Genomic DNA, 23,596 nt, shown 5'->3' with positions numbered 1-23,596 from the left:
CAGAATCTGGCACTTTTCATTTAGTGCAAAGCTATAAATCAGATCCTAGTACAATTAACTGTCACAGTAAGAAGGGCCAGATTCTCAGCTGGTGGAAATCGGCATAGCAACACTGACTTCAGTCTGAGAATCTGGTCCAAAGTTAGGAGTTCTGACACCAAAACAAGACCATACTGGGAGAAGTTCAAGTCACCCAATTATCCTTATTGTACCAGCAGATTTGTTACTTGAGATCTGCAGCCAAATACATTCTGCTCTATCACCATCTCCATCCTGGAGAGCTCCTCAAACAAGCTCAGCTTGAGGTTTGCAGTGAAATGATTTTCACCCTGTGAACTCCCAGGATGCTGGGATGAGCAACGCGGGCGCTGCTTTCTTTTTCACAGCTCTCCTAATACGCATTGCCTCTTTAATGTAGTACCCTTGCCACCCCTTGTGCTACAGAGCAGCTGCAATACAGAAGACTGGGGGGTTTGCTGTGATTTGCCAGTGGTCAGATCTAACATTCTTTTCTATTCTTTCCACTCAAAGTTAAGCCTGGAAATAATACATTTTTGGTTTTTATCTCTAACGAGCCTGATTCAGTAATGAACCAAATGCTAACCTTTATACAGCAAGAAGGACATTTTATTTCACATCCAGCCAAGTGCCAAATAGCCTTCCCAGCTTCAAAAACTAATTATATCAGGAGAGGCATGACTTTTCTTTCCTTCCTGTCCTTGCCAAGTTCCAAGCTACTACAATATGCTCAATCAGGTCTCTTTTGTCTATCCAACCACACAAGAATATTAACGGGGAGATTCACCCACTCCCTACCCTGACTTTTGACATCTAATCACAGCAGAGATAGTGGCAGGTTAAAGACAACAGAATCAATCAGTGTTAACAGAGATATGCATGAGGTTTTTGTAAGGACACTATTTTGATTCTTCACTCTAATTAAGCTAATGAGTCACCGGAAACTTAAGGAAAAGAAAAAAAACTAACAGTACTTCCCCACCCCCCTCCACAATCCTCCATAGACTAGTGTTAAAACTACAGGATATAATTGAATTAATATACTTAAAGGAATATTGTCAAATAGTTTAAGTACAACTGTGGCAGGGTGTTGCTCCCTCCCCAGTCTGGGTGCCTGGTACGGCCATGCCTCAATTTCTTTCCTTTCAGTCAAAATGTACACAGCAGGGATTGGGTGGAGGGTGTTTCAAATCAGACCTCTACCTCTGGGATCTGATTTATTAGCAAAACATTCACCTCCACACAACTCTTTCTCCAGGCTCCAATAGTCCATCCAACCCTCTCCCCGGTGCTTGCTCCCTCACTGCGCTAACATAGTCCTAACATCCCATGGAGAGTTTCATAGGAGAGGGCTCTTCTTACCACACACCACGCTGCCCTCCTAGGCAGAGAGAGAGACAGACATCCCCTTCCTCCCAGCTGACGCTGCCCCCGCTTAGTGCACCCCAGCTGTGGCCTTTCCCAGACTTAACTCTTTCCCTGCTAGCTCAGGAAGAAGGTCTGTGTACCTTGTTGTAACAATATATGAAGACGGTTAAATAGCAAGGTAATATGCATCTTTAAAATACCTTGGATGATTAGATAACGGACAATTGGACCTAGCAGGCTCATGAGTCAGAGAGAAATTAACCTCCACCTCAATTTCTGTGGGACCCATAAAACCAATGTTTTGCTTCCCCCTGGTTCTGCAGGAACAGTTAGATAGTGAATGTTATTCCCAGAGTTGCTCTTCATATATCGACGATACCAAGGTACAAACAACAACAGAAACAAAAATCACATGAATTTGAGCTCTCACAGTAATGGTTAAGAAATCAGCTAAGTGGGAAAACAGGACAAAAACCGGAAAAAGAATTAAATGCTATTTTCCAGCTTCCAGGAGAAATTACACATCGAATAGCTTCCCAAGGAAAATTTAGAAGTCACATTGCTTATGAAGAAATTTCAATCAATGGATAATAAAATTAAAAAATAAGAAAAAAGAACTGACATTAAGGTTGAAATCTTGGGGGTACCACTGAAGCTGATGAGAATTTTGCTACTGATTTCAATGTGGCCAGGATTTTATGGTAAGACTTTAACTTTGATTAGTATGATCCAGCGCCGCCCCCGCCCCGGCTCCTCCCTTGCCTAGGGTTACCATATTTCAACAATCAAAAAAGAGGACGGGGGGGGGGGGGGAGAGAGCCCTGCCCCATCCACTCCCTCCCACTTCCCACCCCCTGACTGCCCCCCTCAGAACTCCCAACCCCCCTTCCTGCTCCTTGTTCCCTGACTGCCCCCTCTTGGGACTCCTGCCCCAACTGCCCCCCAGAACTCCACCCCCTACCTAAGCCTCCCTGTTCCTTGTCCCCTGACTGCCCCCCCCCACCTTAACTACCCCCTTAGGAACCTACCCCCTACCTGTCCCCTGACTGCCCCAACCCTTATCCACACCAAGATCAACCAAATAGTGGAAGGAAAGGAAAGATGTTAAGACCAGCTTTAACCCTAGTTGTAGGAAAGGAGGGATAATTCATGAAGGCTAAAACCACAAGAATTGCATGTTTACTTCACAAGCAATACGTGTTTTTCTCTCCCAGACTCCCAAATATCAAATAGGATTTTTAAAGTGCACTGATGACAGTGCAGCATGAGCAAACAGTTCCGCAACTCCCCACGATTTACGTTGTTAATCATTCCTTTCTCTAAACTGCATCATCTTTATCGTTCTTGCATTCACTGAATAAGTAAAAAGATAATTTGGGTGAATTAGATTAATTTTAAACAGCCTCACTTGCTCTTACAATATTATAGCTAAATGCCAATCAAAGGAACGATGAATAGTGATGGGAAAGCACAGGCTTGCGGCTAACCAGAAATGTAAAGATGACTAGCTTCTTCAGCATAAGCAGGGTCGGTGCAAGGATATTTTGCGCCCTTAGCGAAACTTCCACCTTGTGCCCCACCCCTCCCTGCACATTGTTTCATTGAAGGGCAAATCCCAATGAGCCTTTATAGACCCCAGCGGCCAGCTGTGCCCAGGGACTGCTCCCCAGATCAGGTTCCCCCCTTCCCACCCCCTGAACTCCCCTGGAGGGTGCACAGCCCACACCGGCGGCCCTTGCCCCGAGTCCACTCACTGGCTTTGCTGGGCTTGGGCAGCTGCAGCGGCTCGGCAGGGAGGAGCCGCCTTCCGGAGGCACCGGAGAGCCAGAGCGCCCCGACTGTGGTGGCTGCAAGCCCCAGCCGTGGAGGAGCCGGCGCGGCGCAGGGGGGCACCAGCCCTGCAAGGGCAGCGGCGGCACTAGCAGGGAGCAGCCGTGCCCCCCCCCCCCGCCTCCTGCCCAGGCTGTGGCCCGGCACCCCCACCCCCCCGGGCTCCTACAGGCTGCAGCGGGTGCATGCGGGCGCCAGCCACCGTGCGCCCCCCAGCTCCTCCCTTGTCTAGGGTTACCATATTTCAACAATCAAAAAAGAGGATGAGGAGAGCCCTGCCCTCGCCCCGCCCCATCCCCTCCCTCCCACTTCCCACCCCCTGACTGCCCCCCTCAGAATCCCCAACCCCCCTCCCTGCTCCTTGTCCCCTGACTGCCCTCTCCTGGGACTCCTGCCGCTATCTGCCCCCCAGAACTCCACCCCCTACCTAAGCCTCCCTGTTCCTTGTCCCCTGACTGCCCCCTCCTCAGACGTCCCCCAACCCTAACTGCCCCCTTAGAACCCTACCCCCTACCTGTCCCCTGACTGCCCCGACCCCTCTCCACACCCCCGCCCCAACAGCCCCCCCAGAACTCCTGACCCATCCAACCCTCCCCCATCCCCTGACTGCTCCGACCCCTCTTCACACCCTGCCCCCTGACAGTGCCCCCCAGACCTCCTGACCCATCCAAACCTTCCCCGCTCCCTGACTGCCCCCCAGCTGGGACTCCCCTGACCATGCCCATGGCGGTCAGACGCTGGCTCCACGTGGAGGCAAACACACTGCCGGGCTGCCGCGTGCACAGCCCCTCCCCTGCAGGGTGCTGAGGCAGCAGGAGTGGGGAGGCGGCTCATATGCCCGGGAGCCGCAGAGTCCGAGCACGGTGAGGGGCGAGCCGGTTTGCTAGTAGCTAGGAGGAGTCTTAGGATATGTTTACATTGAAATCAGAGGTGTGATTGCAACCCAGATAGTGTGGCTAAAAATAGTGGAGAAGACCCTGTGGCATGGAACCAGGAGCGGGCTAGCAACGTGAGTGAATACGCAGGGTTCTGGGCAGGCATGCAAGCCTGTGCTGATCTTCCGCTCCCGAGAGCCAGGTGGGAAGAAAAGAAAAGGAGTGAAATTTTACCTCTGCTGGGAGCCCTTTGAACCACGACAGGAACCAGCACAAAGGGAGCATTGGGTTCATGAGAAACAAAAGGGGCGATGGTCACAGGACATTGGGGGTCACTGAAAGGGAAAGCTGAGAACAAGTGATGATGGGGCTGCAATGAGGTCCAGTCCATTACAGAATGGAATGGAATATGGAGGGATGTGTCTACCTGCAATCAAAGGTGTGGTTGCAGCTTCAGTAGGCGTAGCTTCAATCTAGCTAAAATAGCTACATAGATCTCCACTTCCTCCTCTCTCCATCCTGGCTGTTAGGAAAGGGATAACTAAGGGCAGGTTTCTCTGCCCACCCACAGCAAACGGAGCACAAGTCGATGGAACTCAGCAACATATCAAGAAATATGAGATTCCTGCTGGTGAGCTGCTTCAAGACTGCAATCCACAGAATAGGAATCATTACCAAGTATTAGGCAGTTGCATAGAGATTCTTTGTACTGTTACACCCCAGTTCGGCAAACCACTTCGGCATGTGCTTAACTTTAAACTCATGCTTAAGTCTCATGGAATTAAATGGCACTTAAGTCCATGCTTAAATGCTTTGCTGAATAAGGATGGACTTAAGCACGTGGGTAAGTGGTTTATGTTCTATGGTCATAAACACTAGCCAAACTTTAAAAAGAAAGAGGTAATTTGTATAACTATAGTCCATTTTTGTTACTGTAGCTTCAAAGTGTATTAGAACGTCAGCTAAACAATATGTTACCTTATAAAGTCTTCCTCTTCTTCTCTCTTTGGTCTGAGTTGCTTGGGCTGAGCCATGTTGATCCAGTTGGGCAGAGACTTCAAGAGCCTGGTGATGTCATCATCTTTTGCCCAGGATGCACTGATAACCAGCTTTTCATCTGACTGAGCAATGCTCCTAAGTGAAACCAACAATGGTCACGTTAGGAAAAGGGCATGTCTTACTTCTCGCGTGGGTAATGGCTTCACAGATATTGACACTTTCTCCTTTATATTATAAAAATGTACAATACTAATGAATAGTTCCACGAGGAGGTCAACAGAGAGTGTAACTCTCCATTTGTCTACAGGACGGAAGTAGTACGGGCAGCCGCAGTGCAAGATTCTCCACACTGCCCCCTCTATTATGTTCTTTGAAGGGACAATAGAGGTCAGATCCTCGGATTCCTTGAAGTCAATGGCGCTATACTGATTTACACCACATAAAGAGCTCACCCAGAGCTGAGAGAAGAGCTCAATTGTTTTGGTGGCTGAAATGGAAAATCCCGCCAAATTCAGTTAGTTTTGAACCCAAACAGATGTTTTTTTTCTTATCAAACCCCTCCCCCATACAAATACAAAACGTTTCAGTCAACCCAAAATGAATTTTTTTCATTTTTTTGTTTTGATATGGGTTTTCCCACTCTTTTTTGGTTTCCTTAAAATAAATATAGTTACATTTCAAAACACAGTTTCAAAATGAAAAGCTGAAAGGGGTCTTTTGAAAATGTTGAAACAAACCATTCTGACTTTTAAAAAAATCCTTATTTTTTTATATGACTGAAACTATTCACTGAATTTGACCCCAACTGCATTTTCAGCAAATGTACTATTCAACCAATTCTTTTTACTCATCTCTAATCTTGTCTAATATGGGCAGAGAGTGGTGTAGTCCCCCTGGCTCATTGCTTCTTGGAATTTCTGCTGCGATTGCTAACTAGTGCCAACTCTGCCGTGACCTCATGCCATATGGGTATCTGTCCAGCAAGCTCATACCAATTGTCAGGCAGCTATCCAATGGTAGCAATTTTGGGAGTATATATGAAGCAGCGGCTAGGAGACTAATGGTTCTGTAACCTACTCCCAGTTGTTTGAGTCATCTAATATGAGATATATCAGCTAAACAGTTTGTGTAAACCTGAATCAAAGATTACACTGCATTCTAATTACAAAGGCTTTCCTGTTTAACATTTTTGGCAGTATAATGAATATCTATGCTCTTGAAAATCATGCTGGAAATTCCAGGTGACAGAAGGGAGATTTCACATAAAGGTGCTGATTAGTGCCTCTTTTCCCACATGAAATTACTCAGGGATGAATAGCAGCATATGACCTAGCACATGTAACCTTCCCAACTGTTCTCCACTGACCACCAGTGCCCCAGTGGAGGAAATTAAGAACCATGCATCGGTGAGCCTCACTTCTTGTGAAGTGGTCAGTAGTTTGAAAGAAGCTGAGAAACACTGCTCTAGTGGTTAAAAGAGTGGAGTGCGAATCAGAGTTCACAGGTTCACGGGCTGTGTTCCGGCTCCATCACTGACGTTCTGTGTGACCTTAAGCATGTCCCCCAACCTTTCTGTGCTTCTGTTTGTCCATCTATGAAGTCTGTGCACGATGAACAGCAGGGTTGTGGACGTGGCGGCTATGTGCAGGGCCCAGTAAGATTAACAGCAAGGTAGTGTGTGTGGCAGTCAAGCCCCCTGTTTACTCACTCTTACTCTGAAGAGCATGGGATAGGTAGAAAATGGGCAGGGTATGAGGGAAAAGGAAACATATTAAGAGACGTGGGTTTAACCATGATCCTCCTCCTGCTGAGATGCTGAGCTACAGATCAAAGCTGAATCAAGTTCCCCTCAGCTCCCTCCATAACTCATCACTTTTTCCTTTGTGATAACACAAGATTCCACACCTGCACTGTGCCTAAATGAGAATACCACCACCTACCCAAGGGGTAGTAAGAATCTAATTAATGTTTGTAAAATGTTTTGAGACCCTTATGACGGAAGGTGCTAAAGAAGTATACCTGTTATGTTCCTTAATTCCAGTTAGTGCAATGGGAACCCTAAGGATATTTGCCTCAGACCTGCCAATGGCTGGTATGGCCTTGACACAAAACCCACCTTGTCTAACACCAACTTAAAATACTTCAGTCATTAACCAGGAGTTAGTGACTAACTGGTGATTTTTGAGACGCTTTATGGTGTGTGGAAAAGCCACCCTTATTATAAATATACTGAAGGTATGTTATGGTAACGGAATGGGGATAAAAGAAATTAAATTCACCAGTGTCTATGAGCTGCTAAAAGGAATATAGTGAAAATGGCAGTGAGGTATCATGAGACAACACAGATTTACTTCTAAATGGGACAGATTATCTTCTCTCGCCACTAACACCCATCAACTGATTGTACCTTTCAAGCAACAGCAAGAAGGCAACCTGAAATTCTCAAATACACACCATTTGCGAAAGCGAATCGCTTTCTGCTTGTCACATATACTTGCAGATGAGCTTCACTTTTCTACCCTAATATTTCGTGTTTAATTTGCCACAGACAAAATGAAGCACTTTTGTTTTTTCAGCAGCACAAGATCTCAGTGTCTGACGATCAATTTTACCTCCTACTGCTATTTGGAACTTTGCATTTTTTCACTGGTAAAAATGGAATCTAACTAAAACCTTATTTAAAAACACTCCACAAACAACCTGACAACAAAGCAAAAATGCAGGTAAAAGTTGTCTTGAACAAAAATGCTGTACCATTGTATACAGAGTCAGAAATCAATGTTTCATATTAATTTATTATTACCTTATTATTATTAGACATTTGAGATAGAAAAGGCAAATGAGGTCATTTCTGTCCATTTCCCTGCTAATGCAGGATGCCTGTTCCCGATACTATATTAGCCAGTGCTTTGTCCAGTCAAAATTTAAATGACTGAAGCAATGGAACTACTACTATTTCCTTGAAAGTCTATTTCATAGTCGAACAAATCTAACTCTGGGGGAAAAAGCCCCTGATACAGTGTCTAAGTTTTTCTCAGCTTAATTCTATCTCATTACTCCCAGTTACATCGATTGTAACAGCCTCAATTCCTCACTGCCCTTACGGTTCACACTCTTCAATTATTTATAGACCATTATCATCTCCTTTCGGACGCCTAGGATTGAATGCAATCTTCGGGAGCATTCTCACCAGCATTGTACAGAGAAAGACACAGTTACCTGTCTGCTTTACAAGGTGAGACATCGGCTGCTCAAAATCACATTGGCTTTTTTGTTTTGTCACTGCTATACTGAACTGCAAGCTCAGCTCCAACGTATTGTCTGTTTATTCTTTTCCAGCATCATGGCCTTTCAAGAGTCTTTCTCCTATTGTTCTTGATTATCTGGCTTCAAAAGCATTAGTATGTATCCTTCACTTTTGCATTATATCCTGTTCATGGGGCCACATAGAACTGGCGCTTTAAATAGAACTCTCATGTGTGCGCCTTCTGGTTTTGTTGACATTCTGTTTTTACTCCATTTACCCGCTCATTAGTGGAGACGTTAAATAGGATCGGAACTAGCACTGATAACCCACCAGACATCCAGTCTCTACCATCAACTGCATGGCCCTTTACCAGTACCCTTTCTTCGGTCTTTCATCTGGATTTCAGTCTACATGGTAACTTCGTATACATGTTGGTCTAACTTAGATCTTTAATAACACATCATAAGACACTAAGAAAAGCTTTACTAGAGTCCAGAATAGTTATTTACAAATACCCTCCCCCACCATGAAAAACCCTGTGCAGTGACTCTGCTATGGTAATGGGGTTAATCATTACCACCAGTGCCATAATCTGCTAATTAATTCTCAGCTCAATGGGCCACACGTAGTGCCATCTGTGTGGCCGTTTGTACCTAGCTCCCAGGAGGGGGCAGGAAAATAGGTGTAACACTTGAACAGGTGATGGTGCACCGCTGAGAAGGGCCCACCCCTCCATAGCTCAGCGAGTTTTAGTCATAAAACATCTGCCAGTGGTAGTAGCCACAGACTCGCACCGTTTCCCCTTTGGAGCAGTTGTGCAGAGTGATTACTAACGGTCCCTGGACACAGCTGGGGTGCCAAGCCGTTTCATTAGGAAAACAACTGGGGGCGAGAGGGGCTAATTGGATTTAGCTATTTCATGACAAACGCAGCCAGGAACGATGTTTTCTTTTGCAGGACCAAGGTAGAAGCTACTCCGAACTCTAGGAATTGGTGATTCATAACCGTTTCCAAGCTCTGATTTGTTCACACTGGTGAGAGTTTAGAATCTATTATTAATGTGGGCTCAATATGAGCCAAAGACAGGCCCCTTCCCTGAAAAGCTTACATATCTAAATAGACAACATACCAGCTAAAAACATACATAAAAAAACAGTGGGAGAAAGAAGCAAATAACAGGACACCAGTCTGAGACTCTGGAGACCTGGGATAAATTCCCTGCTCAGCTGCAGACTTCCGGCATGACCATGAACGAGTCACATACGGTACGTCCACATTGCAACTGGGAGGTGTGACTGCAGCACGTGCAGAAATACACAAGCTGTTCTCCTGGTCCTAGCTAGATCAAAACTAGTTTGAATAACAATAGTAGTGAATCTGCGGCGGTATAGCTGACTGCATGGGCTAGACCTGCCACCTAGAACCTTGGGTACACAGCTGAGCGGCCCCCATGGCTTTACTGCTGTTGTTACTTGAGCTAGCTTGATCACAGCTATCTTGGCTATGTGTCCACATGTGTTGCAATTACATCTCCCGATTGCAGGGTAGACATACCCTAAGTCTCTTTGTGCCTTGGTTCCCCATCTGAGAAATGGTGTTTTCAAATACAAGGTGTTTTCAGTGGTACAGCAGGAATCAGTCTTTGAAAAAAAAGGTTGTAGGAAATTAGTGGACTCTCTGAGGGACTGAGGGTGAGTTGCCTGAAAGAGTTAGAAAAGGAACTCTGGCAGTTCTAACAGGATAAATCACCAAGAAAAGCTAAGGTCAGCTATCTGGTTCAAAACAGAGCAAGGTTCGCTTGTGGTGGAAGAGGAACATGGTGACAAACTAAAAGAGGAAGGATTGATTGGAATCAACAAAAATGGGCAGCCATGTTGATGTTGTTAGGTCTTTTCTAGTTCCTAAAACATCGTATTGTTCTTTACTGCTATCCCCCAGCCCAGCGACAATCCTTTGGCAAAGACTGATTCGAATCAGCAAGAGACCATAATTTTGATCTGGCTATGTCACCTATACCAGGGTAGGGGAAGCTGGCAAATGTTTTTTTAGTAACATTTCACCCCAACATTAAAAAAAAAATTCGCAAATTTCACTCTGGGTCATTTTGTGGTCCCCAATTTTGCTTTCCATGAAACACTCGTGAATGGCAGTTTTTGCATCCAAACATATGAATTTTCAAAATGCTGTTTTTCAGGATGAAAACTGACCTTTGTTAACATGAACATTTTAAATTTAAGAAATGTTCAAGGAACATAGCATTTGCCAGATTGGATCAGAACCAAGGTCCAGCTAGTTTAATGCCCCTTCTCTGACAGTGGCCAGTATCTGATACTTTAGAGGGAGAGGTCAGTGCCCCACAACAGGCAGATATGTGATAATGTGTTTGCCACATTAGGGCTCTTGTTGATTTCCAATTGCCAGAGACTGACTTAAACCCTGAAGCACAAGGCTTAATAACCCTGCCAAAATTTGTTCTCTTTAATTATGACAACATGGGGTTTTCTTGATAGCTACATACATATCTAGGCTGTTTTTGAATCTTGTTAGGTTCTTGTCCTCACTGGAAAATTAAAATAAAACTGAAATGGAACTGGAAAAGCCTCAGATTTCAAGTTTCTGGCACGATGTGAACATTTCACATGGTCTATATCAGTCCCCTCTACCAAAGAATGAGTTTCACTTTCAGGATTCATGCAACCTTTGTCATACAGCCGCTAAAAACCTGGGTCCATTCCTCCAAATCAGAAGTCTCTGGCTAGGAATGGCCATGAATAAGTCCAGTGCTCCATACAGTTCAATTTTGGTCTATACCCGCTTCGTCAGATGAAGGGTTAAGAAATGCTGCAGTGTACAGTTAGGATTCTATACATCCTGGGAAAGTTTCTTCTGAAGCTCCAGTTGTTGGAGGTTGGGGCCTATTTCTGAAACCACCAAAACATCACTATTAAACAATAGCTATTACATGGCTGAAGCTGAAAGGATTCAGGATATTGGTCATCTGGAGCACAGCAGATTCACCACGGGAATAGAGAGGACCATATGGGCTATTTGAATTATTTTTCCCTATTAGAAACATACATACACAAAGCCAAGCTAACGAACCAACTGGCCACTGCACAAGTCTTCTATTATTTACCTTTCTAGCTTATAAAGAGCCTGTCAGCATGGCATCTCACTTTGTATACTAGTTAGTAAGACTTGCAATGTTCATATTTGTGGTTTCCCTGAACTCCAAAGAAGATGGTAGCTACCTTATACTGTCATTTGCTGCCCACCATCTCTATCATGCACACACAAAAACTTCCTTCCCAGAAAGCCCTTTGACTAAACCTTAGTGTACTACCACTTACAATTTACGCTGTAAATTCGTAGGGCCAGATCCTTAGGTGGAATTCCACCGATGAAGTGAGCTGTAGCTGAGCTTATGCTCAAATAAATTGGTTAGTCTCTAAGGTGCCACAAGTACTCCTTTTCTTTTTACTGACTTTAAAGGAGCTGATTTTCATCAGTTGAAGATTAAGCCTTAATATTTCCAAATATTACCAAAGTTTGAGGGGGCGGGGGGCCAATAAGACTAATTGTTGGTTCACCTCTGCCCTTCTCAAAAACCTTGGGGGAAACCATTGTTCACAGGGCAAGACTGCACAGAGCTTTGGCAACATGAGAGCTCCCAGCAGAGGGCATTGCTACCTTATGGATTTGATCATCTCTTTGGAATATCTCAAGCTACTCTCTCTCACACACACACACACACACACACACACGAGCGCGAAAACAGGGGTAGCAGAATTTCTCCTGTCCCTGTTATGCTCTTCTGAATCATCTGAACTGTATATAGATTTCTATTTCCGTCAGTCATTTGCTAGCAGCAAAACTAGAACACTTCCTGTTTTTCCTCCTGCTGTAATCAGGATATGGTAGTCCAAATTAGTGCTGTCCTAATTACTCCTCAGCAGGTGTAAGAAAGAAAGCAAGGAAGAGGACAAAAGAAAGAAAGAAAGATCCTTTATCAAATTCGACCAACAGCTGTAAAGCAATTACTTTCTACTGCCTGATTTCGCTCCATAAGGTTTATTGAAACAGGCATAATAAAGGAACATTAATTGTAATAATAATAATACATAATATAGATGTATATAGACACACCCACCACAGGTGTAGGTATATGGTGTTAATAATATTCCCATAGGTAGCCCATTACCAGATGAAACTTTTCTGAATGAAATCAGGCAATAAGAAATAATTTCTTAGCACTACTGGTTGGAACACACAAAGGGATTTTACTACTTTCACTGCTACCACCAGCTTCAATTAGCTCTTAAAAGGTACTTTTTATGGTACTAATATGGCCCACATTACCACAGTACCTGAGCACCTCACAGTCTCTAGTGTTTTTATCCTCACAACACCCCTGTGAAGCTATTATCCCCGTTTTACAGATGAGGGAACTGAGATACGGGGAGACTAAGTCACTTGCCCAAGGTCACAGAGGAATTTGGTGGCAGAGCAGGGAATTAAACCAGAGTCTCCTCAGTCCCAGGCTAGCACCCTAACCAGTAGCACATCCTTTATTTCCGAACCTAGGTTCCCATGTGGTGGTGCTGTTAGACTTCAGCCCCAGATCTTTAAGGATGCATGAGTTCAGTCCTGTATGTAAAGCACTTTAGGATCCTTTGGAGAAAATGGTGCTATAGGAATGTTAAATGTTTTAAATATTAAATAAAATCCTGTGTATACTGTGCATATATTATAGCCACAAATTTCAAAGCAGTTTAGGGGACTTAAATGCCCAGATTCATTAAAATGAATAGGAATTGGGCACTGAAATCAGCTGGCTTTAAAAATCTCATCCTATATATCTTGAGAACTTGTAATATGAAAGGATTCAACTTGTTTTCTCACTGCATGTAACCAAGTATAACAGAGCTGATGCGATCACACGGTTATGGAGATCACACTTTTCCACCCTACTTTCCCTGATTAATCCATCTCTCTGATTAAGAACAAGGACGTGTCTCTTTTGATTCTACCAACCACCTGCATCATTGTTTTTCGAAAGTATGCTTATGGGTGTGAGAAGTCACCGGGTCTCCCCAGCCTCTTGGATGGCTATTATCTCAGATTTCTCTCCCACCCACTAACCAAGCAGACAAGCTTTCCAAGAGGAAGTAACTCCATCCTGCACATACTGAAATAAAACAACACTTCAGACCTACACATCTTTCGTCTTAATCCTCTCCAACAATTTTGTGAGGTCGGGCTCATTCTTCTTATTGTATAGGAGGGTCTGGCTCCCTGGGCTAGGCTATACCTGTAGGCAGTAGTGCAGGTTTCCTTGTAGTCCTGGAGCTTCACACACACCATGTTGAGGAACTGATCTGAATAAGCACTCAGGTCATGCATCAGGTTCAAGAGGTCCTGGACTGTCTTCTCCACAATTACTGTACTCTGGAAAAGAAAGGGCATGATGACACAACATTTTTCATGTAACCAATGGAAGAGGATGTGGGGAACAGGCAAGAGAACCACAGATCCTGGAAGGGATGGGTGTGACAATCTGCTGGGGAACCATTGTGTTACTCTTCTCAGCCCCAGCAAGTAGGAGGTTTGCTGTTGCTAAACTATGTGTCAGCTCCTTGACACACCAACCTATGTGGCTTGTCAGCAAATTCTTAAGGACTCTCCTAGTCCAAACCGTGTCTCGCATTAAACAATCAGTGCCCCCCAATTCCTGAGTTCCACAGAGACATCCATCTGCAATGCTCAGCCCCTCTGACTGTAGCACCTATAAAACCTTACCAACTTTGCTGCTCCTTTAAAGAGACAGTACACAAGAGCTTATGACCTTAACTGGGGTTAACACACCCTCTATTTCAATCAAAGCACGCATTTGGTTCATGGTAAAAGTAAAACAAGTTTATGAACAAAATGACACTGATTTAAGCGATATCAAGTATAAGGATTGAAATAGTTACAAACAAACAAAAGTAAAAATACTTCAGTAAGACTTCAGTCTAGCTTAACAGACTAGAGCCCTTTGTTCAAAGATGCTTTTTTCACCAGTCTTTCCTCCAATATGGCTGACTAGGCCTTTAGCTCTTCGGGTGAAGGATGATTTCAGGGTTCGCTCCCCCTCTCTTTACAGTCCAGTAAGCCTTTGAAATGTAGCCTTCTAAAATGTATTCCTCAATAAAGTTCCTTTCCCCTGCTGGTTGTAGACACCATGCTGGTCCCTCCCCTCCTGGTGATTTTTACAATGCAAATTATCTCTTCCTGCAATCTCCAATACAAATGAATAGCCCACTGAATTTGGCCCTGCCTGGTCTGAGGTATTCACCTCTTTCCTTTGTCTGGAGAAAACCCATTTATCAATTCCCCTGGGCCTGGCTGGTTTAAACACATTTTAGTCATATATTTCGAGCACATCTCTAAAGTTCTTTGTGGGTTATCCATACATACATCATGCAAGAAAATTAAGATAAATGAGTTATTAGTTTTCCAGTGATGTGTTACAATGCCACCTTTTGGGTAAATATCACGGCAACAGTGTGCCATCTGGCATTGGGGTAGTCTTAAGGTCACAATGATATTGACTGGCAATGGGTTAAAGAACATTTCAGTTCCAGGATACTGGTTTGAATCGGATTGGGTTGATACTGGCCCAAATTAATCATCATACAAAGACCTTTCAATGAGCTGTATCAAATGAGATGAGGGTGCTAATTCCAGTTGTTAGCAGGCAACTGACCACACCGTAAAAACTGCCATAAAAATTAGTGCTCATTGGCAGCATTCAGAATTCACATGGACTTTTATTACTTGGGTTTTGAAGTTGTTAAAAAAAGGAAGTAAAAGTAAAGGGTTAAGCACAACCTTGACTTTGAATTTCCTGGATGTCGTCAGTCTGTATTGTGGATCCAACCTTACAGCAGAAACCCACCAACTCCCATCACTGACTTGAATTACTGAACACTGTGGACTACTGAGTGATGTAAAATGGACTGATAAAAGGAAAAGCAGGAACTGTATAAAACGGTAGCATATTGGTCTAATTATCAGGTTTGAAATCCCTAGATTTTCTAGAGCCAGAGGCCTAAATACTGGCAGGGATGACTCAGCCATTAATCTTTCCAAAGTTGATAAACTGTATGATAAACTATATGATAAACTCACTATCATACATTTTAATTGACAAGACTGAACCTGTAGGGCCTAATTTTCAGAAGTGCCAAGCACTTGCATGTTCCCACTGACTTCAGCTGGAGTGTGGATACTCAGCAAGCCTGGTCACTACATCTTGACATGGGTGGATCTCATGTAACTTTTAAGATTAGATTTGGCCTATTGTTTTTGTCTCCAAATTCATCTCCCTACCATTGTACAAATTGCTGTGTGTTGGGGGACAGCCACCTTCCACCCCAGGCATGTTCTGCTGGCAGGTATGGTTTGAGAAGTACCTTGGGATCCTTTTGATATGATAGGCACTATATTTAAGTAATATGAATGAGGCTGTGAGTCTGTCATGGAAGTCACGGATTCCGTGACTTTCTCTGACCTCCGTGACTTCTGCAGCGGCTGGTGCTGGCTCAGGGGCTGCCCAGCTCAGGCAGCATCAGCTGTTTGGGTGTGTGGGAGGGGACTCAGGGCTAGGGGCAGGGGGTGGAGCGGTATGGGGGGCACTTACCTTGGGGTGGGGGGCTCCCCAGCTCCCACTGGCATGGCCCTGCAGCTCCTAGGTGGCGGAGGGCTTGGGGGAGCTCTGCGACGCACGCTGCCCGGGCCTGCAGGCCCTGCCCCCACAATTCCCATTGGCTGCAGTTCCTGGCCAATGGGAGTTGCGGCAGCGGGCGCTGGTGGCAGGAGCAGTGGAGCCCCTGCTCTGGCTCTTCCGCTGCCTAAGAGCTGCAGGGATGCGGAGCTGGGTAGGAAGCCCCTGCCAGCCCCACCAACCGAACCCAACCCTCCCCACCCCCAGCACCAGTGGGGTTCCCGGGCCATCTCCCCCAGCACCCGCGGCGCCCCACCCAAGTTTTAGGCATGGCAGTTATTTTTAGTAAAAGTCATGGACAGGTCACGGGCCTGTGAATTTGTGTTTACAGCCCATGACCTGTCCATGACTTTTACTAAAATACCTGTGACTAAAACATAGCCTTAAATATGAACCACAAAAGGGCAAGCTTACTGCTTTAAAATTCTGTGTCATATCCCAAAGAACAGTCTGCAGGAGCAGGGGGCACTGCATATCTAACAACATATCTGAAGTCTGTAGAGTCGCTGCAAATTTTGGGATTGGGGAGTTATCTCAAGGTGACTCAATGAGATTTCCTGCATTTGTAACATAGCCCTAGGTATTTCATTTCCTTGTTTACAAACCATGGGGATGGAGTGTTACAAAAATCCTGCAATATATAAAATGAGTTAATAATAGGCTAGGAGGGAGCTTGAAGGATTATTTCTGAGCTACGCACACAGGCAGAAAAAGAGAGAGAGGCTGAAGCATTTGCCAATCCTTGTTTGGTTTTATAGCTATTGGGGTAAATTCATCTCTGGGGTAACTCCACTAACTTCAACAAAATTACATCAGGGATTAATTTAGAACTCAGTCCTTTGTTTGCAGAGCAAAAATCTCATCGAAGCCCACAACACAGTCTCTGCAATATCCCCACAAGCCCAACTTCCGTCTCTGCATCGATTTTCAGATTAAAGAACTGCAACGGCACCCAGCTCCATAATCCTGTTCCTCCATATTTACCTATGAGTGACAGGAATTGATTCTGTTTTGCTACTTGTCTGTGAGCTGATAAAAAGATTCAGAAAACCTCACCCTCATTCAGGACCTGGGTTATTCCTTAACCTGTACAACGGGATCTTTAAACGGAGCTTTGCACTAAGCGTGCTTTGTGGAGTGTGCTTGGCTAGCAATGTACTAGGGTGACAAACATCATTTCATCTCCTCTTACACCCAAAGTTGAGTTTTTTAAACAAACCACACAAACAAGGTAATTTCTAATATAACTAGCTATATTTCAACAATAGATGTGTCCAAACAAAAATATACCATTTTCCAGGCATTCTTTTTATATCGCCTCTGATATCTTTTATTACAATTATTTATACTATACAGTAGACACATGTCAGTAGCAACCTATCAGTGCCCTTTTGTTACGTTGCTCCTAAGAGGCGGTTGCTGTTATGGGGAGTGTCGATAATTCACATTAGGGAAAGCATTCCCAAGGGAAATGTTGCTCGTAAGCAGCAGTAGCTCTTACAAGGTCTTGCTGCAAACAAGCGCCTACTGTAAAAGCTATTAGAGACTCAACTACAAACAGGTCCCATTGTGCTAGGTATTATACATACAGACAGTAAAAAACAGACCCTGCCCCAAAGAGTTTACAATATAAATGACAAGTTGTAGTGTGCCGTGTGGGGGTGAATTAAACAAATGGCTGAAGATAGGGAGGATGGGATAATAACAATAAGCAGACATTTTAGCACAGACTAGCTGTTTGCACAATTGATAGCCAATCAGTAGCAGCAGTTATCATAGTAACACCAACTGGCTCTTTGCTTAGTCATCACTTATCTTAGTTCCAGAGTGCCATTCGCTGCAGCTTCTAGGTGTTGAACATGGTAAGAGGGGATGCAAAGAGGTTAATTTAAATAAACCAGCCAAATCTCACTAAAACAGGATTGTTGATATGAGACCTTTCACATATGCAAAAAATCAATGTAGATGCCGATATCATGATGAGTGAAGTATAAAAACTATATACAATAGATTATATAGATTAAATCAATTAGATTAGATATATTGAATATAGAATTTGCCATGTGCAAATCCAGCATCTTGCTTTTGGCTTTGGTCTAGGTCTGATACTTCAGTGACAGGGGGAAAAAATAAATGCATATGAGTAATTATCCAATGCTTTACATAAAGGGAAACATTTCTTCCTGGCCCATGCGGCAATCTGCTAATGCCCTGGAGGATGAGTATGATTACCCTCATTTTATAATGTATAACTACAAATTTTATTATAGTGAATGACATAAAATTACCCAGTCCCCTTAGAAAAAACAGCTACAACATTAGATTCTTAGCTGGTGTGAACTGACGCATCACCACTGACATCAATGGAGTGATGCTAATGTACACCACCCATAGGATCTAACCTTCTGCATGCCCTCCATAGACTGATCACACATCACGTGTGGAAGTATTTTCTTTGTATTTGATTTACATTGACTTGTTTCGTGAAATGACCCCTTGTTCTCTTACTTTTAGACAACACAAAGCAATTTAACGATTTTAAAACAAAGCGTATACATTTAGAAGAGAGAGCAAACAATGGTTCTCAACGGTTTCTGACAGCTGACAGCTCCCCTCCACCAACATTAAAAACACAGTAAAGTTTTAAAATACAAATTTGGCAGGAACTGAGTCTTGTCTCTCTCTAGATGCCCTCTGCTAGTCACCCTGATTTTAATAAAATGGAGACATACTATATGAAAAAAGACTGCACTGGACATGTAATGGCTATTTTTTGTGTAACATTTTAACCTTTTGTGGATGAATCCTAACAAATATGCATTTGTCACTAGGATTACTGTAAATGCATTAGTCCACGTTAATACAGCTGGATTTGTTAATTGGCACCGCAAAACATCTTCCATAACTCTAGGGGAGAAAATGAAAGGCAACGCACGTTCCATTGGAGGGTTACAGTTTGGATGCTGCTAACCCATCTGGTTCTGTTAACATTAAATGCCTATGATCACAGTGTAATTTTATGGCAAGACACTTCAATGAAGCCTTTTAAAAACACACTAACAAGGAAATTCATGCACGGACCAATATTAATCTCCTCCCACTTGAAACCCGTGTATGGTGCTGAATTTTAACATTGTGCCACAGGTCTAATGCATTGCTCTTATGGCACAGTAAGGAGGCTTTGAAAGAAACTCAAGACTAACAAAGAGAGGAAAAAGCTCCTGTTAAGAATCACTCACCAATAGCTCCTACTGACGTAGCATGATAAGAAATAACAACACTCACCACTAACATCATGTTTTTCCTTCTAAGGTAGGTCTACACATACAGCTGTGCGCAGAGTTCTGACCCTGCACACCCAGCTAGCACAGGCATAAATCGCTGTGCAGCTGGTGAGCCACTGCTTAGGCAAGTAGAACCCAGACACGCCAGAACCCTAGATAGCTCTCCACATGCCCACGCTGTGCCTCCCATGTCTACCCCACTATTTTTAGCAGCGTAGTGTCCCTCTGCCTCCCAGCTGTTGGAGCTTTTCCCTGCCACAGTGAAAGGCTCTGGCAACTGGGAAAGGCTCCCTCCCTCGTGCCACGTATAGCTCCCTCCTTTCACTGCCACTTATAGCTACGCCTTGCAGTGTGGATACATCCTGCCTTTTACTGTGGTGTGTAGCTGCACATACCCTACAGGCCGCTGCAAGTGTAGCCAAGTCCTTCAAGTATTTTACAAACTAATCTAACAAACAAGCTAATTAATCCTCAAGGGGGGGTCTGATTCCCGCTTCCTTAAAGCCTCTTTATACCCCTCCAGTAGCGTAAAGGAGCCTTAAGGGGAGTATAACCTACCCCAATTTATGGCCTCTTTACACTGCCAGAATGGTATATAAATAAGAAAGAGGCCCAATAGTATTAACATCCTCATTTTACGGATAGGGAAATTGAAGTAGAGCGGTTAAGAGAACTGCACAAGGTCAGACTGCAAGTTATTGTCAGAACCAGGATTAGAACTCATGTGCTTCCGGTCATGCCACTGCACGGGGCCTCTCCTTTGGAAGCCAGAAATTGAAATTTGTTTGCTTACCCATTTCCCCTCTTCAAAGATAAATATATTCAGTGATTTGTTATCTACATTACTCAAGGGCTTGGCTGCATTCACTGGTTTATTGCTATAGAACCATTCAAGAGAACTGATCTGGCACTGTGGGGTCAACTGTGAGCATTGTTTGCACTGGTTTGTCACTGAAGATTTAACCATGAATGCCAGGCCTGACACATTAGCTTGCTGCTGTAGCTTCACTCACAAGGACAAGAATGCATATAGCGTGCTTGTCTGATTCTCCAGGGTTACTTAACTCCCAACATTATATACCCTTCTAAAAATACTACAGTATTCTACAGTGCTGATCCAGCAACACTATGTCACATTACTGAAAGATGAAGTGTTTTCAATTATTACTGCAGAATATTGTAATATTTTAACAGGTCTATAGAAAAAATTGCATAGACATTGCAGACAGACCAAAAATAGGTCAAAACATTGGGTCCTCAACCCTCCTATCATCTTTAGATTTTAGATCTGTAATTATAAGTTATGTAAACTCTGAGCTAGGGAATATCAGAAGAATAATCTCTGCCCTGAATGTATTTCACAGGAACTGGGGCCTCTTTATAGTTTATGGCTGGTAACATACCCTCAGACACCCATGCATTTACAAATTCTTGGTTTTTCGTTTCTTAGAGCTGGTAGATAGAAGAAAAAACAAAACAAAAACAAACCAGGGACACAGAAATCTTGTCACCACATGCAATATCTTCTCCAAAATGCAGCAGAGAGGGGGAAAGTGACTTTGGCATTCTGAGGGTTGCAGATTATTAGTAAATTATTGCCCATCATTTATAAAGCACCTCAAGATGTCTTGGCAGTAGAAGGTGCCAGATGAGTGAAGGCTGTTGCGGCTACAAGGAAAATAAATATAAAGGTTTTTAAGCAAGGTTAGAGCTAAAAAGCAGAGGTTTTTAAGGTGTTACGCAGAGTGAGGCTGCAATTAAAGGCACAGTAGGACAGGTTAAAAGGTTTTCAACCCACATTTCTCCCACTATTGATCCACAGTTGTGGGTTTCTAGTGTATTTCAAAGCCCCAGCAGACTAAAGGTTAAATTCCATAGAAACTGGCATCTGGACATATAGTGTTTCCTTATTGATGTATTTTTTTTGTTTTTTAATTACATCTTCTCAGCTGCCCCCCTTGATGCCCAAGAGCTGTTAAATTCACAACATCAGGCTTTAAAAAACATTATTCATTCTTCTTCACAGCACTGACAGGGTCTTTTCAGCAGGGGGCTCCAGTGACCCATGATGGGGCACTATTCATTAGGGAGGAGCTGCAAACATATAAATCAACATGTCAGAGGAAGAAGCCCCGGCCTGACCCAGCAGGAATGCATGATACAAACAGATTTGTTCTGCTCTATGCAGCCTCACCTGTCTTCAGTAGCATACACCATGTAATAATCAATTACGCTGACAAGCTTCCCTACAAATCCATGCAGCTTCAGTTACTCATGCGTCGGAGGTGAAATGCAGAGAAGGGGGCCTGGTCAAAGGACAGTAGGAAGGAGGAATAAGCTCCCTTATGAGGTGGCAACAATTCAGAATCTTGGCAGTTAAAACCTATCAGATCACTGATTCCATTCACTCCTGCCAGGGCAGGCTAGATAGTCTCCCAACAGAGGACATAGATATTAGTCTGATTCTACCTTCAGGTCAAGAGGGGTATGAAGAGTCACAAATCTGGACTTCCTTAATGTTCACAGGTGTTTTGATCTAGGGTTTTGATTCACTGCAATACAACAATAAGGGCTATTGTTGAAATTTGGTTCTGGGTCTGTATCCGTCTGAACTCTAGCAAAGTTGGGGCTATTTAAATCACAGGATTTTGGTTTGGGCCCAGCTCTAAACTAGGTCTTAGCCAAATGTGCAAGACGAAGTTGCAGCTAGACAAATCTAAAATCACATGCAAAGTTTCCTCTCTTTAGCAAGGCTGTAGGATGTGAACAGTTGCCAAAGATCTTTTTCGGCTCTCTATCCTATAACCGAACATATCCATCCTTCATTCCCCTCTGGACCCGTTCTCCATATTACAGCGCTGGCTCTTCCCATATTGTCTCAAAATCTCTTCTAGGGTAACTGCCAAATCGCTACACCCGCGTGCCAACTGCAAGCATTTTAAGTGGCAGAGCAGGCTTACATGAAAAGCTTTTACACAGTCCCAGGGCATATGGGACATTGTTTGTTTTTTCTGTTGTCTTTTAAACAGAGAATCTCTGCTCACAGGTCCAAAGCTCGTCTGCTTCCAGGCTGCAAGCTGCTTACTCTGCCTGAAAACAGGAGGTTTACGGGTTGCTCAACATTTTCATCATTCAGAGTAGCAGCCGTGTTAGTCTGTATCCACAAAAAGAAAAGGAGTACTTGTGGCACCTTAGAGACGAACAAATTTATTTAAGCATAAGCTTTCGTGAGCTACAGCTCACTTCATCGGCATGCATCTGATGAAGTGAGCTGTAGCTCACGAAAGTTTATGCTCAAATAAATTTGTTAGTCTCTAAGGTGCCACAAGTACTCCTTTTCATTTTCATCATTGTAGCAAAAGTACGAAGAGGGTATGGAGCGTGTTATAGACTGTCAGAGCTTGATTCACTACTGCATTACTGCCACACTAGACTGGTATAACTCCACTGATTTCAACGGCATTACACCAGTGCAAAACTGGAGTAATACAGAGAGGAATCAAGTCCTTGGTACTATTATTAGATATCTGCCTCAGCTGAACATTTCAAATTGGAAACAGGACATGCACTTCCTGAAAGTTCAAGGGTGTTCTGACCTGGGATTTTTGGTTCAATCTATTTTTGAATATAATAATAATACCTGGTTCTTATATAGGGCTTTCCATCAGCAGATCTCAAAGTGCCTCACAATCTTTAATATATTAACCCTCACAACACCCATATGAGGTAGGGAAGTATTGTTTTTATCATTCCCATTTTACAGATGGCAACAGAGGGAAACTGAGGCACAGAGAGGCTAATTCCAAAGTCTCACAGGAAGTCTATGGGGAAGCAGAAAACTGAACTCTGGTCTCCCAAGTCTTAGGCTGGTGCCCTAACCACTGGACCATCCTTCCACAGTGACAAAGATCCATTCTGGATCTGAACTTCCTCAGAATTTCAGGGTGTTTAGATTTTGGTTCAAATCCATTTTTTTAAAGTAACCTTTATTGTTACTCCTAGTAATAAAGCACTGCATGGTAATTAAGAAGGGAAGCTATTTGAATCCTTATAGTCTTCCTTTTAAGTTGATACCTACAGATAAATTTACAGGAAGAGTGAAGTTTTGGAAAATGAATTTCTCCATCTGGTAGGAGCGTACTGAGGGCAGAAGATACAAATACAGGTCTCTCCTATGCTACTCTTTTTAAAATGATCACAGATGTCT

At 43.6% G+C, this 23,596-nt stretch overlaps 1 protein-coding gene across 1 annotated transcript in view; it reads right to left on the bottom strand.

Annotated features, from left to right (window-relative positions):
* EXOC4 (exocyst complex component 4) overlaps positions 1-23,596 on the bottom strand; it is a 606,961-nt gene that overhangs the window by 88,769 nt on the left and 494,596 nt on the right. Inside the window, exons 12-13 of the mRNA XM_073328862.2 lie at positions 13,649-13,785; positions 5,070-5,225 (exon numbers count right to left, since the gene is read on the bottom strand). Of these exons, the coding sequence (XP_073184963.1) occupies positions 5,070-5,225; positions 13,649-13,785 (293 nt within the window). The remainder of the gene's footprint in view (positions 1-5,069; positions 5,226-13,648; positions 13,786-23,596) is intronic.

Source organism: Lepidochelys kempii, chromosome 1 (assembly GCF_965140285.1).
Source record: "Lepidochelys kempii isolate rLepKem1 chromosome 1, rLepKem1.hap1, whole genome shotgun sequence".
NCBI classification, from domain to species: Eukaryota; Metazoa; Chordata; order Testudines; family Cheloniidae; genus Lepidochelys; species Lepidochelys kempii.
Note: the sequence above shows the minus strand (reverse complement) of the source record. Positions and strands in the feature narration are given on the sequence as shown.